This window comes from Acartia tonsa, chromosome 7 (genome assembly GCF_053477335.1).
Source record: "Acartia tonsa isolate MP-2025a chromosome 7, ASM5347733v1, whole genome shotgun sequence".
Taxonomy (NCBI): domain Eukaryota; kingdom Metazoa; phylum Arthropoda; class Copepoda; order Calanoida; family Acartiidae; genus Acartia; species Acartia tonsa.
In genome coordinates, this window is record NC_137266.1 from 20,009,965 (window position 1) to 20,024,683 (window position 14,719).

Sequence of the window (14,719 nt, forward strand, 5' to 3'; positions counted from 1 at the left end):
GTCCTACCTGTGATTTTGGTAGTTGGTAGGGAGTGGGAAGCCCATCATGATGTAGGTTGGATGATTCACTAGCATCACTTTCATATCCCTCCTCCTTCCCTTCTTCCTTGTGGTCACCTTCACCATTTTCTTCCTGAAGATCATGATTGTTGTTTTAGTTGTTAGGTTAACTATAGTGTTTCAATATTATTATGTTCAGAGGTGAAATACAATTAAGAGAAATAATTATTTTTTATTAATTGAATATTTACTCAATAAATAAATAACTAGGACCCTAAGGGATGAGACAATAAACGACGACCTCAATGATAATGAACAAAATAAACCCTTCTTCTGTATGTTAAAATATTGGCTGAAAAGTTTGGAACCTAGTAGTTTGAAAACAAAAATAAAAATTTAATAACAGTACCCAAAGTTTTTGAGCCAACGAATGAAAAAACGTTCCTATGACCCCTTTCTCCCTGCTATGTACAAAATATTAACCTTCTTTTGTTCTTCAAAGTGTTCCATCGCTGCTTTGATGGATCTAAAAATCTTTCCGCTAGGGGTCTCGATTTTCAACTTTCCTTTTCCTTCAGGAGGTGTATATATGAAGTCTCTTGGCAGATCCTCTGAAAGAATTACTTATTATATAAAGTATTAAGATTTTTTTTTGTCTGTAGCTGAAGATATCGATAACTACTGAACTGAGTTCTCCGTTTTATGAAAGCTTGTCCCTGGATGATTTTTGACTATTTAATTTTTGCAGCTAAGTTTGGTTTTAGGCTAATTATTTTCCTTACTTCTTCGAATCCAGAGCTCCTAGATGCTAGGAGCTCAGAAGTTAGTAGTCTTATAAAATACGTAATTTCAATAACATTTGATTTCTGATAAGCAAAGAAGCTTGCACCTAAAAGCAGCGAAGTAAGGAATATAGGTAAAAGGCAATGTGGGTAATAGAGAAATGGCCAAAAATCTATAAAAGAACCCCTAAGCCACAGCCATGTCGTTTAAAAAGATCATTCGAGATTACCTATAGAGTATATTTGGTCAATAACGTGAGGTCAAAAATAACAAGATACAGGCATAAAAAAAGTGGCTTACGAATTTCTTATTATTCTTTTTAATAGAACAAGGATGACAACATCCATAAAAGCGAAGCACTGAAACGGTAGGACATACGGACATTAACACTTGTATAGTGTCTGAACTGAATAATCAGAATATAAAAGTATATTAGTCGAAGCAAAATTGTAAGTAAATTTGTTGAAAGATTGCTTGATACAGGATAATGTTTATGGACATACTTACATTCTTAGGACTTGATTATAGGGTTGCGTTGCTTATAATATTGTTCTTTGTTGTCCCAGGATTCAATATACCAAAAATCAGATCAATCGGATGATTAGATCACATAAAAATTTGTTGTTAAAAAAGTAAAAAAAGCAACATATTTAAAATGGACGTACGGACATTCTTGTAATGATTATAGAGTTGCTATGCTTTTTAAATCGGACGTAACTACTAAAGGAATCACCATGCAAAGTTTGAAATCGATAGGACAATTCTAACATGCCTAAATTAACGAATAAGGCTATCCGTCTGTGACGGACCGACCCTAATTATAGAAAAGCTTCGCTTTTAAAAAGGGAGGACAAGCTTGTGCTTGTATTGTGTAAAATCCGTGAGTTAGCTTCATCGAAAGCTATTATTAAGTCTAAGTGTTCTTAATATTGACAAAATGCATAGTACAATCAAACGCTTATTTAATAACACTTAGACTTAATAATCGCTTTCTGAAGCTAACTTACGGATTTTACACAGTACAAGCACAAACTACTACTCCCTTTATGTATTTTTATATAGGCAGTTATAATGATGAATAAAAAGCAAGATAATAAAACTGAGCAAAGCAATACAGACGAACTATAAAAACTAGTTTTTACAAATTTACATACATGAAATCCTACCTTTCGTGTACATTTTACGCTTTTCCTTCTTCGTTTCTGTGTTCTTCTTGGTAACTGATGATTCTTGAACAACTGATTTTGTTTCTGTATCATTTTTTAAGGTTATCTTTCTATTGAACTTTCATTAATATAAGAATTATTAACTCCTTACTATCATAAAGAATAAATTAAGTAATGTCAAAAAAAAAATGAAACGAGAATTTGAAGATAAAAAAATGTAAACTTCTTAAGTTCTTTAAGATTACATAATATTACAGGAAGTTTCGAAATAGGAAGAATGAATCCCTTTAGTCTGCATTGATTTGATGTAATATTCTTGGGCTTTTTTGATTGTAGAGAAGGTTTTTCCATTAGGAGCTTGGATTTTAATTTTTCTCTTGCCACCCCCTTCAGGTTTGGGGGTGCTCATATCTGTGTAGCCCTCAGGAATCTGGCCTAAAACCAACATATTTGTAATGTCACTGTAAGAAAAGAATTTTTTCTACAAGAACAAGGTTAAACTAAAAAAACCGGATACAGATTCTGATCATATTGTCAAATTTTGGCGGATTTATAAATAATCTACATAATACAAAATTTAGATTTCAACTTTACCTAATTTCAAACCAGTCTTCTTCTTTTTGTCCGATTTTGGTGTTTGTTCCTCGGTTGTTTTTTCTACTGGAGTTATTTCAACAACCATAGATTCATCTGCATCTAATATCAATCCGTTTTTTAGTTGTATGATTAAATGCTTAATGGCTAAACTATGACTCCATGACTAAACTAATTTTACACGAAGATCGATTGAACAAAAGTAATTTTAAAATTAAAGGTATGTCCTCTAAATAAAGCAATAGGGCTTTTCTGGTCGAGGCAAAGCGCTAGTTCCTAAAATAACACCAGTGTAAAGTATATTAAAAAAAGTTTTAGCAAGAGTGTTAAGGAAGACAGAAAGATGGGATTAAATACAGGATTTAACAGCTAAAACACACATGATTTTCCAGATATCTAATAGGTGGGTAGTTAGGCCAAGCTTTTGATTAGTTACTTGGGATATTTTGCTTAAAGAAGGCATCTTGATATCTGATTTGCTAAAGTAAACAAGTTAGGTTCATGGTAGTATGTAACCCAATACATAATAACATAAAATCAACACAAAACTAAAAAAAGAATTAATCCCTGAATCACCATCAGACTCCACGTCACTATCAACAGTCTTAGTCTCGTGTTCACTGTCATCCTTTTCCTCTTCTTCAGAGTTATCTTCATTATCCTTTTTTTCCTGCTCAGATTTAGCATTTTCGCGTGACTTGGCAAAATACTCTTGAGCAGCTTTAATTGTTGAGAACTTTTTACCGTCTGGTGCTTGTATCTTGATATTTTTCTTTTTGGGATTGGCGGCAGATGGTGTACTCAAATCTGTGTAGCCTTCAGGGATTTCATCTGAGAGTAAAATATGATTGTTAATAATTGTTAGGATTGATGGAAAACTGATGCTTTATGAGTTTTTGCAGATTATGATTATTATTGGTAAGCAATAAAGTTATTCGAAAATAACATTAACTAATACTAAGTGTTTTTTTAATTACAATTAAACCAATTCAATTCATAATTTTATTGAAAACTAAATACTAATTCGATTCTAAAGTCGAAAAGGGATAGTTGCAAGAAGTTCATTTCAGAAAAATGATTGCAAGCATAACTTACATATGTAAAAAAAAGACGGCATGCCGTTTATGTGAAAATAAGACAGCCATATTAGTTGCAAATATCATAAAAATATGATTTTCAATTCTTGATATTTTTAAAACTACGTGGTAAAAAATTGAAATTCTTTCAAATATACCTATGCCCTATAGACGTAGTTTAACCCCTTCGAATATTTTAGTTCACTAAATTCAAATTGAAATGCATTCCAGCTGGCTAATATTACGATACCCCCCATCCATCCCCTTCCTCCCACTGGAGGAATGAACTGACCAATAAATGATTACTATAGTAGCAACATAGATTGACGACAAAACTTCTATCATAATATCTAAGTATTCTATATCCATTTATAGTTCAATCTTTTTTATATAATCATTAACTTACTTCTTCCAGGTGTATTTGCTCCCTTTTTAGATCTGCTCCTTTTCTTTACTTCCTTCTTGGCAGGAGTCTTATCATCAATCTCATCAACCTCAGATTTGTCATCTTCTTGTTCTGATTTAAATCCTTTTTTAGTTGCAATTTCATTTACATTTTGGAAGATAAAACGAGACCGAAAACAGTCGTAGATGCTCATGGATCTTAAGGGATAGGACAATGGAGGAAAAATTGATGTACATTGTACATCCCCAATGATGATAAACAAAATTACCCCTTATATGTATTAAAATATTGGCTAAAAAATTTTGGACACTACTAGTTTGGAACCAACCAATCAAAATTCAATTAATTGAAATGATATCCGTAGTAAACTTGTGAGTATAAGGACCTACTCTAGAAAATGTTAATAGAAAAAGGATAAATTCCTTGTTCATCATCAGACTCTATCTTCCTTGCACGGTCTCTCTTATTTTCACCCTCATCGATAGAACTTTCTTCTGAGTCTGACTCCTTTTCACGATCTCTTTCATTTTCGTCTTGTTCAATATCACTTTCTTCCTGTTCTCTCTCCTTTTCATCTGACTCTTCCTCACTCTCATTCTTATCCTCCTCAAGTGACTTGGCAAAGTATTCTTGGGCTGCTCTTATACTCTTGAAAGTTTTGCCATCTGGAGCTTGAATCTTGATTTTTCTCTTTCCCTTCTCATTTGGGACGCTGCTTAAATCTTTGTAGCCTTCAGGGATTTCATCTAAAACATAATCATTAAGAATCTTTAACTAAGTACTTTCCTATGCTACCATAGGCTATGCTTTGATAAAGACAAAAAGCTTACAACATTATATAATAGGATTATGAAATAACAATATGATGAGTGAACATTATAGATATATCGTTTTTAATGCATAAATCTTAAATATTACTTACTTCTTGCAGATGTTTTAACTGCCTTTTTAGGGGTCTTTTTCTCAACAACCATAGACTCCTCTACAACTGGCTCTGATTTTAATCCTTTTTTTGTTTGAGTTGCATTTTAAATTTAAGTTTAATTTTCATACTTATATAACTATTTCTTTACAAGGAGTTATAAGTGTGAATGAATTCATTTGAATCTACTAAATACTCACACAAGGATTGAATATCAAAAGAAAAAGGTGCTTTAGACATATAAATAAAAACCCTTATTTTTGAAAAATAAAGTTGATAACAAAGCAAAAAAGATTATTCCCTGGTTCATTGTCCGAATGTCTCTCCATGTCTACATCACTGTCCTCTGTATTTGACTCGTTATCCTCTATTTCATCTTCTTTTTCCACCACCTCCTCTCCACTATTATCTTGCATTGACTTGGCGTAGTATTCCTGAGCAGCCTTGATGGTTGAGAACTTTTTACCATCAGGTGCCTGTATCTTGATCAACTTTTTCTTGGGATTAGCAGTAGATGGTGTGCTGAGATCTATATACCCTTCTGGAATTACATCTAAACAAGGACAATATTATGTCTGTAAGTGGAGCACTAATAATAAGCTAACAATATTCTTAAAATAAATAGGTAAGTATGTAAGAAAGAATCAGCTTGTTAATAAAAATAAAATATATGAACAAAGTTTTCTTACTTTTTCCAGGTGTGTTTGCTCCTTTCTTCTTTTTAGCAGGAGTTTCGTCCTTTTCAACTTTTACAGCTGGTGTTTCAATTTCTTTAAGCTCAGTTACAAGTGTATCCTTATCTTTCTTCTTTTTAGCCGGTGTTTTCTTGTTAGTATTATTTTGTTCAGGTTTAAAATCATCATCAGATGGTATATTGTCAAAATTAAGCTTTGTTGTAACATCCTTAGTTGTCTTTTTAGCAGACTCTTTCTTTGGAGCAGCTACTGTATTGTTTGCGTCATCATTAGCCATTGTTACATCTGCTTGATTGTCAGTATTGTTAGAAGTTCCATTGGCTTTATCAAAATATTCTCTTGCTTTCTTTATAGTAGTGAAAGTTTTTCCATCTGGAGCAGTTATTTTGAAATATTTCCTTTTGGGATTTGCAGCAGAAAAATATTCTTCTTTTATGTACCCCTCAGGAATCTCATCTAAAATAATTTTCATAGAAAAATTTGGTTTTCATTTGTTTGTTTAAAGTGGCTTCAGGGATGTATATTCTGCAAATTTGACCCTGCTAAAAAAAGGGGGGGGGGGGGGGTAAAAAAATAAAAATATCTGGTTGGGGGTAAAAAAAGTAAGAATTAAAAGAAATGAAAGCATTTTTTTTCCATTTTTCTCCACTCTTTGGCGAAACAAACTAAAAGAATATGTGGGAGGGGGGATAATATGAATAAAATAAAGAGTTTTGAAAATATTTTTCCATTTTATCCCCTTTCTTGCTGGAAAGAACTAGGAGGGGAAAAAAAAAATTTGCAGCAGGGGAAAAAAATGAATCTAGTGCAGAATATACACCCCTGTGTGGCTTTTATATCTACAGCTTCCCCCCACCCACACACACAACATAAAATCATTAAGTGGTTTTTTTAAAGCTTACCTCTTTTCACAGCAGATTTGGTTTGTGGGGTCTTCTTAGCTTTTGAGGAACCAGAGACTTCGCCATTTTCTTCAGGCCTCAGGCGTTTACTAAAATTAGCAGAAAATTAGAAGTGGCGAAAATAGGTATTTATAGTTAATAGGTATTTTTAATACCTGAAGGTTTAAAGAGGACTATAGTATACACGAACTAGAGCAAGTAATTCTAAGCATCTTCCAGCATTGACCCATAGTATTTTTTTGTGAATATACTAGGTTTATGTTTAATATTTGCTTTATCGACCAAAAAGTTAGGTTTCACCATGGTTTTATATGAAAAAAACTTTGAAATGTAAATCAAAGAAATTTTAAAGCATACCAACCATTAATATCAACCTAAGATTATTTTATATAGGAAATAAACAATGCATAAATAAGTTTATTGAACAGAGTCAAACTTAAAAAAAATGAGAGAAAAGTTTTAAAAGGAGATTTTCTATTGATTTTAAGGTTCCTGTACATGTAGGTTTATGTTAAATATTTGCTTTATCGACTAAAAAGTAAGGTTTCACCATGGTTTTATATGAAAAAACTTTGAAATGTTAAGCAATTTTTAAAGCAATATCATAAATGCTTTGTTGAGTTCAACGGACAAAATAAAATAACACTGCAGAAAAGCATCAAATGTTGTAAATTGCAAAAGTACATTAATTAAACTGTTAACAAGTTACCAACCCTTTTCTAAATATACATTTTTAATCACAATAATTTATTTTGTGTCAAAGCTTTTAAACAACAGTTTGAACTCATCAAAACATTCGATAATATTGCACCAAACAATGCTTAACTTTTCAAAAAAAAATTCATATAAAACCATGGTGAAACCTAACTTTTTAGTCGATAAAGCAAATATTAAACATAAACCTAGTATATTTACTAAAAAAATACTATCGGTCAATGCTGGAAGATGCTTAGAATCACTTGCTCTTGTTCGTGGATAGTCCTCTTTTAGTTTAAATGATAATTTTATAGTAATGTTAGAAAATATGCAATATAATACATTCTAAATCTAGTTATGGCCTATTTAATTTAACTTTAGTATGGATTACCAAAATACAAACTATGTTACTTAGACTTACTTTGGACTAGATTCGCCATCTTCTTTCTTTCTCTTCTTAGGACTAGCAACTTCTAAAATGGTTGATATTAAGAATGATTAATAACTAATGTATTCTATATAAATAGAAAAGAACTTGACGTAGGTATAAAGTTTATTTAAAGTTATAAAAAAATGTCTTCTCATTGCATTAAAAGGATGTGTTGATATTTTCACTATACTGCACTTTACAGCTAAGTTTCACCCCTTAGTAATTAAGGTGGCTAGGATAGTTTTGTGGATTTAAAAAAAATTCAGGGTTGGAAAGTGAGGGGTTTCAAGTTTGAGGGGGCACAACACTCCTTTACTCCCACCATTAGCCGACTATGTTTGACATGTCCAGGACTTAGTTTAGTATTATTGAGCTAGCTGCGATTAGGATTAATATTCCCTGTGACAATTATATTGATTTATTATATTATACTAGCGGCTATGTCCCTAGAGGCCTTTAGGGGCACTTGAGGAGTGAGGAGTTGAATTTGATAAACCAATTAATTTTGTTTTAGATTAAAAAAGAGGAAGTAAAGTTTGAATAAACAAAATTGGGGTGGGGGGGATTTTTTTTCAAGGGGCGATTTCTCTTGGAAGGGTGGTGGTTCCCTCCCCCAAAATAGTTATAAACCTTCCCAGGACCTATGAGAAGCTACCCTGTTAAGGAGATCCTGATCGGTTCAGCGGCTAGCGAGATCCTTCGGTACAAACATACAAACACACAGACAAACAACCAGTCATTCTGTTACTGTATTATAAGGATATGCACGGGCATTATAAATTAAATCATTATAGTTGAAACTCCTCTCTATACATAATAACAATATAATCAACACAGCAACAATATTTAAAAAAAACCTTACCATCTTCCGTTTGTGTTTCTCCCCCTGTATCCATACTCGAACTAAATAGAACAAAATGGTGTTAAAATTTTAAGTGTCAAAATAAGCTTTTTGATTCAAAATAATGTTTGGCATTTTTCACTCAAAGACAAATTCATGTTTTTTTCTCTCCAAAGATATTATTATTGGAGAACTTTATTTCTCGTACTCATTCAAAACCGCTTAAAATCCGGTGGATTAGAAGAGGTTCTCAGCCATAATGAAAATCAAGTATGTCACCGTATTACAGACAATTTCCCACGAATATTAACATGAAATAATAGGTTCAATATAAATTTTAATCTTATAATTTTTCATTCATATATTTGCAAAAAGCTGTCTATAATACGATGAGATAAATAACTATTATCGTCTTCTTTTATATACCTCAGATTGAATAATCGATGAAGTAACAGTTAAAAATTCTAAAAATAAATTACCCTTCAACTCCGAACAATTTTGGTTTCTTGCCATACAAAATAAGGAATCCATTTTCGTTATGAAATCTTGAAAATTTGTACTGAATCGTTGTACCAACAGCAATAAGTTGACCTAAACAAAACATTAATATTATTTCAGAGGTCACGTAATATTCTATCAAATAAATGGCTATAATTCTCGAAGTGCTTTGAAGAGCACATAAACCACCCTCACTTACATGAAATAAAATTAAAACAAGGATGACAACATCCATAAGTAGCGAAGCACAAAAATTGTGGATGGGAATACGTAGAAGTAGATTTATGTGCATTTAAGTGTATTTATTAAAATCAAGAATAGATTTGTTGGAGAAAATAAACACGAAACCTTGTTTTATTTTGTATGATGAAGACGGTTATTTCAAACATATAAAAATAGCCAAAAACCTGCTTAAAGGCAGTTTGGCCGCCATTGTTTCTTTTCTTAAAACGCCAGAAATCTAATCTTAATATCTTTAACTGAAAAATTTTTGAAAATTGGTCCATAAACACCAAAGATATGGGTAAAAATGTGAAAAATATAAAAATAGCCAAAAACCTGCAAAAAGGTAGCCTGACTGTCATTGATGTTTCTTCAAATGACAAGAAATTTAATTTTGATATTTTTAACTGAAAAAAATTCGAAAATCGGACCATAAACACCAAAGATATGGGGAAAATGTGAAAGATATTAAAATAGCCAAAAACCTGCAAAAAGGCAGTCTGACCGTCATTGTTGTTTTCTTCAAACGACGGGAAATTTAATTTTGATATCTTTCACTGAAAAAATTTTGAAAATTGGACCATAAACACCAAAGATATGGGGAAAATTTGGAAAATATAAAAAATAGCCTAAAACCTGCTAAAAAGCAGTCCGATCGCTGTTGATGTTTTACAGTCAATTGTGCTCCCTAATGATGGGAATATTGTCAAAAAATTTCAGCTCTCTATCTTTTATAGGAGCCGAGAAAATCACGTTTCCCCCAATTCATTAATTACAGACGGACGGACGGACAGACGGACGGACGGACAGACGGACGGACATTGTGAATTATAGAGTAGCTTCGCTACTAATAAGGTGAGGGGATATGATGGGGAATAGTTTTTGTTTGTTTATTGCTTTATAGGTAAAAAATTACAAGCACAAATAACTAAATACTGCTTATACTAGGTATTAAGTCTTTAATTCATAAATATATTTTGGTCATTTCAGTAAATAAACCTTTTTACATTTATTCCAAACTTGAATAACAAATACCTACAAAGTTAATGAATAATGAATATTATCCCTCACCTATATTATTCTTATCCTTGATATGAACAGCCAGGCCAAAACCACTGCAGATAAGCACTCCATTTCTAAATGATAATAATTCAATGTCCGTCTGTATCAGAAGCTTTAGGTAATCGCTGAACCAAATGAGCTCTTCTCTTTGGGGAATATATCTACTGGTCCTGTGGTGGTTTTAAGTTGTTTTCTTGTAGGTTAGGATTTCAATAACTAACGAACTAATTAGGTTCTTCCTTTTAGATAAGATTCACAAAGGCCCCGGGAAGGTTTTATGCTATCTAATTTTTAAATCTGAGTCTAGGGATGATTTTAAGCTATCATTCTTAAGATATAGAGCTTCTAGATGCTATGGGCGCAGCTCTAATTAATACTCTACATCAACCAAAATTTAATGTTTCCATGATATAAGGGGCATTAAAACTACCAATTTTGTGTTAAAATATGTTAATAACAGTCAATACAGAAGCAAAGATAGACCCTTGTTGTAGAGTAGTTACTGTAACTATTGCCACTTACCCTGCACTTAAAAACTTTGCTTGCAATGATCTTCCTGGCTCAATCTTCAACACTGTGAAAATACCCTAAAAAGTTTACATTTTTTTGTGATATAAAATATGGTACTTTAAAACGACAATGTTTTCCTAAGAAGAGCAGCACAAACAATATCAAATAATAGTGAACTGTAATACAGTAAAAAAGGAGAAAATCTCGTTATATATTAAGTATTAGTAAATATAATTTTAATGATACTGCGAAAATAACTATAAACATTTTGTCCTATTAAAAAATCATATTCAAAGGCAATTTTTGTGCTGTGACAAATCACTATTTAAGATGATTGACACAATGCAAATATAACAAGAATTTTTCTTACCTTAACTTTTGCATGAGTGTCTGAAGGGGATTTCTTTTCAACACTTCTAAAACAAACAAGATTAGATTTATTTTAAAATTATTCCTTTAAAGATGAAAAAAATATCCTTTGGTCTTCAGACCACTTAAGAACCTCCATATAGAGTTTACAATGTTTATGTACAAAAGAGAGGGGTATGTTTCTGGTAAAATCCGTAAAGAATATGTGTTATAAGTAAAAAAAAGGTAGTAGCACGATAAAATTTGTTAACTTTAAAAAAAAAGTTTTTGTCTATAGTTCTTTTCAATAAGAAATACACATATTTAGTGAATATTATCGTTCTACTACTATTTTAAGCTTTAAAACACACACCTTTACGGATTCTACCAGAAACCTATCCCTATCTTTTTACATCCTTGAAATGCCTCAAATCACAATTAAAACAATAAGATGGTTCTTAGGTTTCCTAAAAAGTAAGACTTTTTCGGGTTAGTAGACTAAATACCAAATTACAGAAAACTTAGTTTTCTAGAAAAATTGTAAAAAAAACTTACTTGATCTTAATATCTTTAAACTCAATGAGGACTCCCTCTAACTCAACAATTTCTGCTAAGACATGGGTTTTTAAGTACTCGTAAACACTTTGCATCGGGAAATCCTAAAATATTTATGTTGTAAAATTGGATATTGAATACTCACATACCCTGATAAAATGTTTCTCTTAGATGGCTTTCGTAACGATTCTCTCTTGAATCTTTAACCCATCCACCTGACCATTGAGGAACGTATTGACTGATAACTTAAGGACTATATATGCATTGATGCAATTTAAATTGACGACAAAATTTCCCCTGCCACAACGTCAAAGTATTATATATCCATTCTTGTAACTATTTATTCTTTACAGTCCGGAGGAAGGGACCCTTATTACTATATCAGCTTTAATGGAGGTAGAGGGCTAGAAATTTTTATGTGGTAACACTGTTTGAAAAAAAAAATTATTATAAAACTGTCAATGTCATATTTAATTTGCTTCCTTCGCCCCTTCATTTAGCAACCCTCATTTTTAGGTAAATCATCTTTAAAGTTCTCAAAGCTTCATATTACATTGGCTCGAGGTTTATCCTAAAAGTTTTAGTAATTTAAAAATTAACTTGTATCATTAATTAATAAAAACTCTTTTATAAGACTAAAATTGTGCAGAGCTGAATCTTTAATGAGTAGCCGTTGCCGTAGTCGTCGCCACTGCAAGTGCTGCCAATAAAACATGGATTTTAAAATATTTAAAGTTTTTACGTATTATTATTATTTTTTTCATCATATTTTTCCTGAAAATGCAAATAGTGGTTTTGATTTAAAGATCGTATATAGCTGTGGCCACGCGTAGCCAATTTGATGTAAAGATCGCTATTAGGTTAGTAGCTGGACCTCTGGCAGCGGCAACGGCAACACATTTAAAGTTCCAGCTCTGTTATTGCGGAGTAAAAAATATTACCGCATATTTTTCATCCAAAGGTACTCTGATTTTCTTTTTGACCGAGACCAGCAAGTCCCCCTCCTCGGGGGGTATTTCAAGCTCCACTCCCATTTTATACAACAAATATTTCTATCTGAAATGGTTTGTTGAGAAAATGTTTAGATTAAAGAGACGTATAATCGCCTCTTTCTACTACAAAAATGCCTTGATGATGTTTTATTTTTCCAAGCTTAGTGAAAAATTCTAAAAAAAAATGTACCAAAATGTATAAAAAAAACTTTGAGATTTCATTTGAACTATTTTCTGTTCTTTCAGAACACAATTTCATTTCCCTCGCACTTGAAGAATAATTTAATTTACATAGTTATTATAAACATGAAAATGGGAATATGAATGCTAATAATACAGAAGGTACACATGAAACAAATGATTTTACAAACTATCACATGACATACAAAACTTATTTGTACTACAAAATTGATTCTTCCATAGAAGCAAAAATAAATACATTAATATTTATAAACAAAACAGTACACTATGCTTTTAAAAGCACAAATTGTGTAATCACAATTCATTAGGTATTGGGTAATTGTGAATATTTTATTGTTGATTAATTGATTGCTTTACAATAATCTGACGCGGCATTTCTCAGATCCACACTTGCACACTAGCTCCCTACCTTCAATTCCACCAATCTGTAAAAATAAACCGTATCATTAAATTGAGTTCTTTTAACATGAAAATAAACACAAGTAAGACGCAGGGGTCTAAAAGGATAGGACAATGGCCGATGAATTGATGTACATAATACAAATTTACCATTTCTGTACATTATGATTGGTGGTTGAAACGTCTGGACACTCAATTAAATGAACCAACCAACCAAATTAATAAAAGTCCCTAAGGTTCTTAAGCAAACGAATAAGAAAACGTTAAGAATTAGTGAATTTCAAGTAAAAAACTTGTAAAGTTATGGGAAAAAAATGCTAAAATTATCAATGTTTACCTCATAGTTATAATCCCAATGAAGTTCAGATCCCGCCGCTATGTGGCAATGAGCAAAAAAGGCCACCCAATGGAACCTAAACACATTTTAAAAATAAGTACTGATAGCGGGTTCACTAATGTTGCATCTGGAGCACAAAATTTTTGGATGAAAATTATTTTTAATGAATGATTTAAGTTAGTTTAAGTAGACATAGTTCCCGTTGAAATAAGGTCCACCGAAAGGGCTAGAAATAAGTTTTTAATCAAAACTACGGTGAAGGGGAGGGACTTTCCGGTGGTCCAGAAGAAATAGGTTTCATCCTATTTTTTATATATTTGCCCAGCAAGCAGTGCTATGTAAATAAAAGACGCACATTAATTTTAAAATATCCTACCTTAGGTCATGAGTATCAACAAAAACACTTTGCACAAAACAGTTTGGATCACAACTGAAATTAATAATAAAATAAGATTAGTTTTCATGACAATTATTCTTTTTACACTAAAAATAAATCTAAATATGCTCCCTAATGATTGGAATGTAAACAAGAAAAATCAGAGGTCTAGCTTTAATAGCCTTTTTTCCACATACCGTTACAAATGGACTAATTGACAAAATGAATTTAAGAGTAGCTTCGCTACTAAAAAGTACACAAATCAATTCCCCATGGATCGGAACTAGCTGAAATAAAATTTGAAAATCTTGTTTACAAAAAAATCGATAGAAAACGGCTAAACATTATACAGTCAAACAAACAGACACTGATAATTTTTATTTTAGAGAAGCTTCAATGATAAATAAATCTTACCAATGGTTGAGATATCTTCCAATATTGCCTTCAAACTTTGCGTCCATAGTATAGGCTTCCTCTTCTGCCCCAAAGAACTTTCTTGTGGATCTGAACGTCCCTGTCTGAGCCTAAATTAAAGTCTATGATTGCTACGCTATGTTTTAATATTTGTGTGATATGTGTTCTACGACCATACGGATTTCTGGCTTTAGATAAAAAAAAATCATCAAATGTTAGACTCAAGACTTTTGATGATAACTTTATATACATTAGGGTGGGTTCATATCGGAATTAGACAAAGCGGGGATATGC

General features: G+C 31.9%; 2 protein-coding genes across 6 annotated transcripts in view; both read right to left on the minus strand.

Annotated features, from left to right (window-relative positions):
* LOC145325028 (uncharacterized) overlaps positions 1–12,775 on the minus strand; it is a 17,868-nt gene extending 5,093 nt beyond the window's left edge. For 3 of the 4 annotated variants that reach the window (XM_080167819.1, XM_080167817.1, XM_080167821.1), the window contains exons 1-20: positions 12,648–12,775; positions 11,707–11,810; positions 11,174–11,219; positions 10,816–10,880; positions 10,303–10,367; positions 8,991–9,102; positions 8,533–8,573; positions 7,662–7,713; positions 6,545–6,633; positions 5,637–6,098; positions 5,249–5,500; positions 4,948–5,019; positions 4,448–4,771; positions 4,026–4,136; positions 3,111–3,374; positions 2,544–2,645; positions 2,235–2,384; positions 1,950–2,033; positions 484–611; positions 8–133 (exon numbers count right to left, since the gene is read on the minus strand). In XM_080167819.1, coding sequence (XP_080023945.1) covers positions 8–133; positions 484–611; positions 1,950–2,033; positions 2,235–2,384; positions 2,544–2,645; positions 3,111–3,374; positions 4,026–4,136; positions 4,448–4,771; positions 4,948–5,019; positions 5,249–5,500; positions 5,637–6,098; positions 6,545–6,633; positions 7,662–7,713; positions 8,533–8,573; positions 8,991–9,102; positions 10,303–10,367; positions 10,816–10,880; positions 11,174–11,219; positions 11,707–11,810; positions 12,648–12,740 — 2,742 coding nt within the window. In that variant the 5' untranslated portion in view covers positions 12,741–12,775. The remainder of the gene's footprint in view (positions 1–7; positions 134–483; positions 612–1,949; positions 2,034–2,234; positions 2,385–2,543; positions 2,646–3,110; positions 3,375–4,025; positions 4,137–4,447; positions 4,772–4,947; positions 5,020–5,248; positions 5,501–5,636; positions 6,099–6,544; positions 6,634–7,661; positions 7,714–8,532; positions 8,574–8,990; positions 9,103–10,302; positions 10,368–10,815; positions 10,881–11,173; positions 11,220–11,706; positions 11,811–12,647) is intronic. The other variant, XM_080167820.1, reaches the window with a different exon arrangement.
* The window catches only part of LOC145325027 (histone-lysine N-methyltransferase eggless-like), a 45,854-nt gene continuing 43,890 nt past the window's right edge, over positions 12,756–14,719 (minus strand). For both annotated transcript variants that reach the window (XM_080167816.1, XM_080167815.1), the window contains exons 41-44: positions 14,426–14,535; positions 14,012–14,065; positions 13,636–13,711; positions 12,756–13,324 (exon numbers count right to left, since the gene is read on the minus strand). In XM_080167816.1, coding sequence (XP_080023942.1) covers positions 13,253–13,324; positions 13,636–13,711; positions 14,012–14,065; positions 14,426–14,535 — 312 coding nt within the window. In that variant the 3' untranslated portion in view covers positions 12,756–13,252. The remainder of the gene's footprint in view (positions 13,325–13,635; positions 13,712–14,011; positions 14,066–14,425; positions 14,536–14,719) is intronic.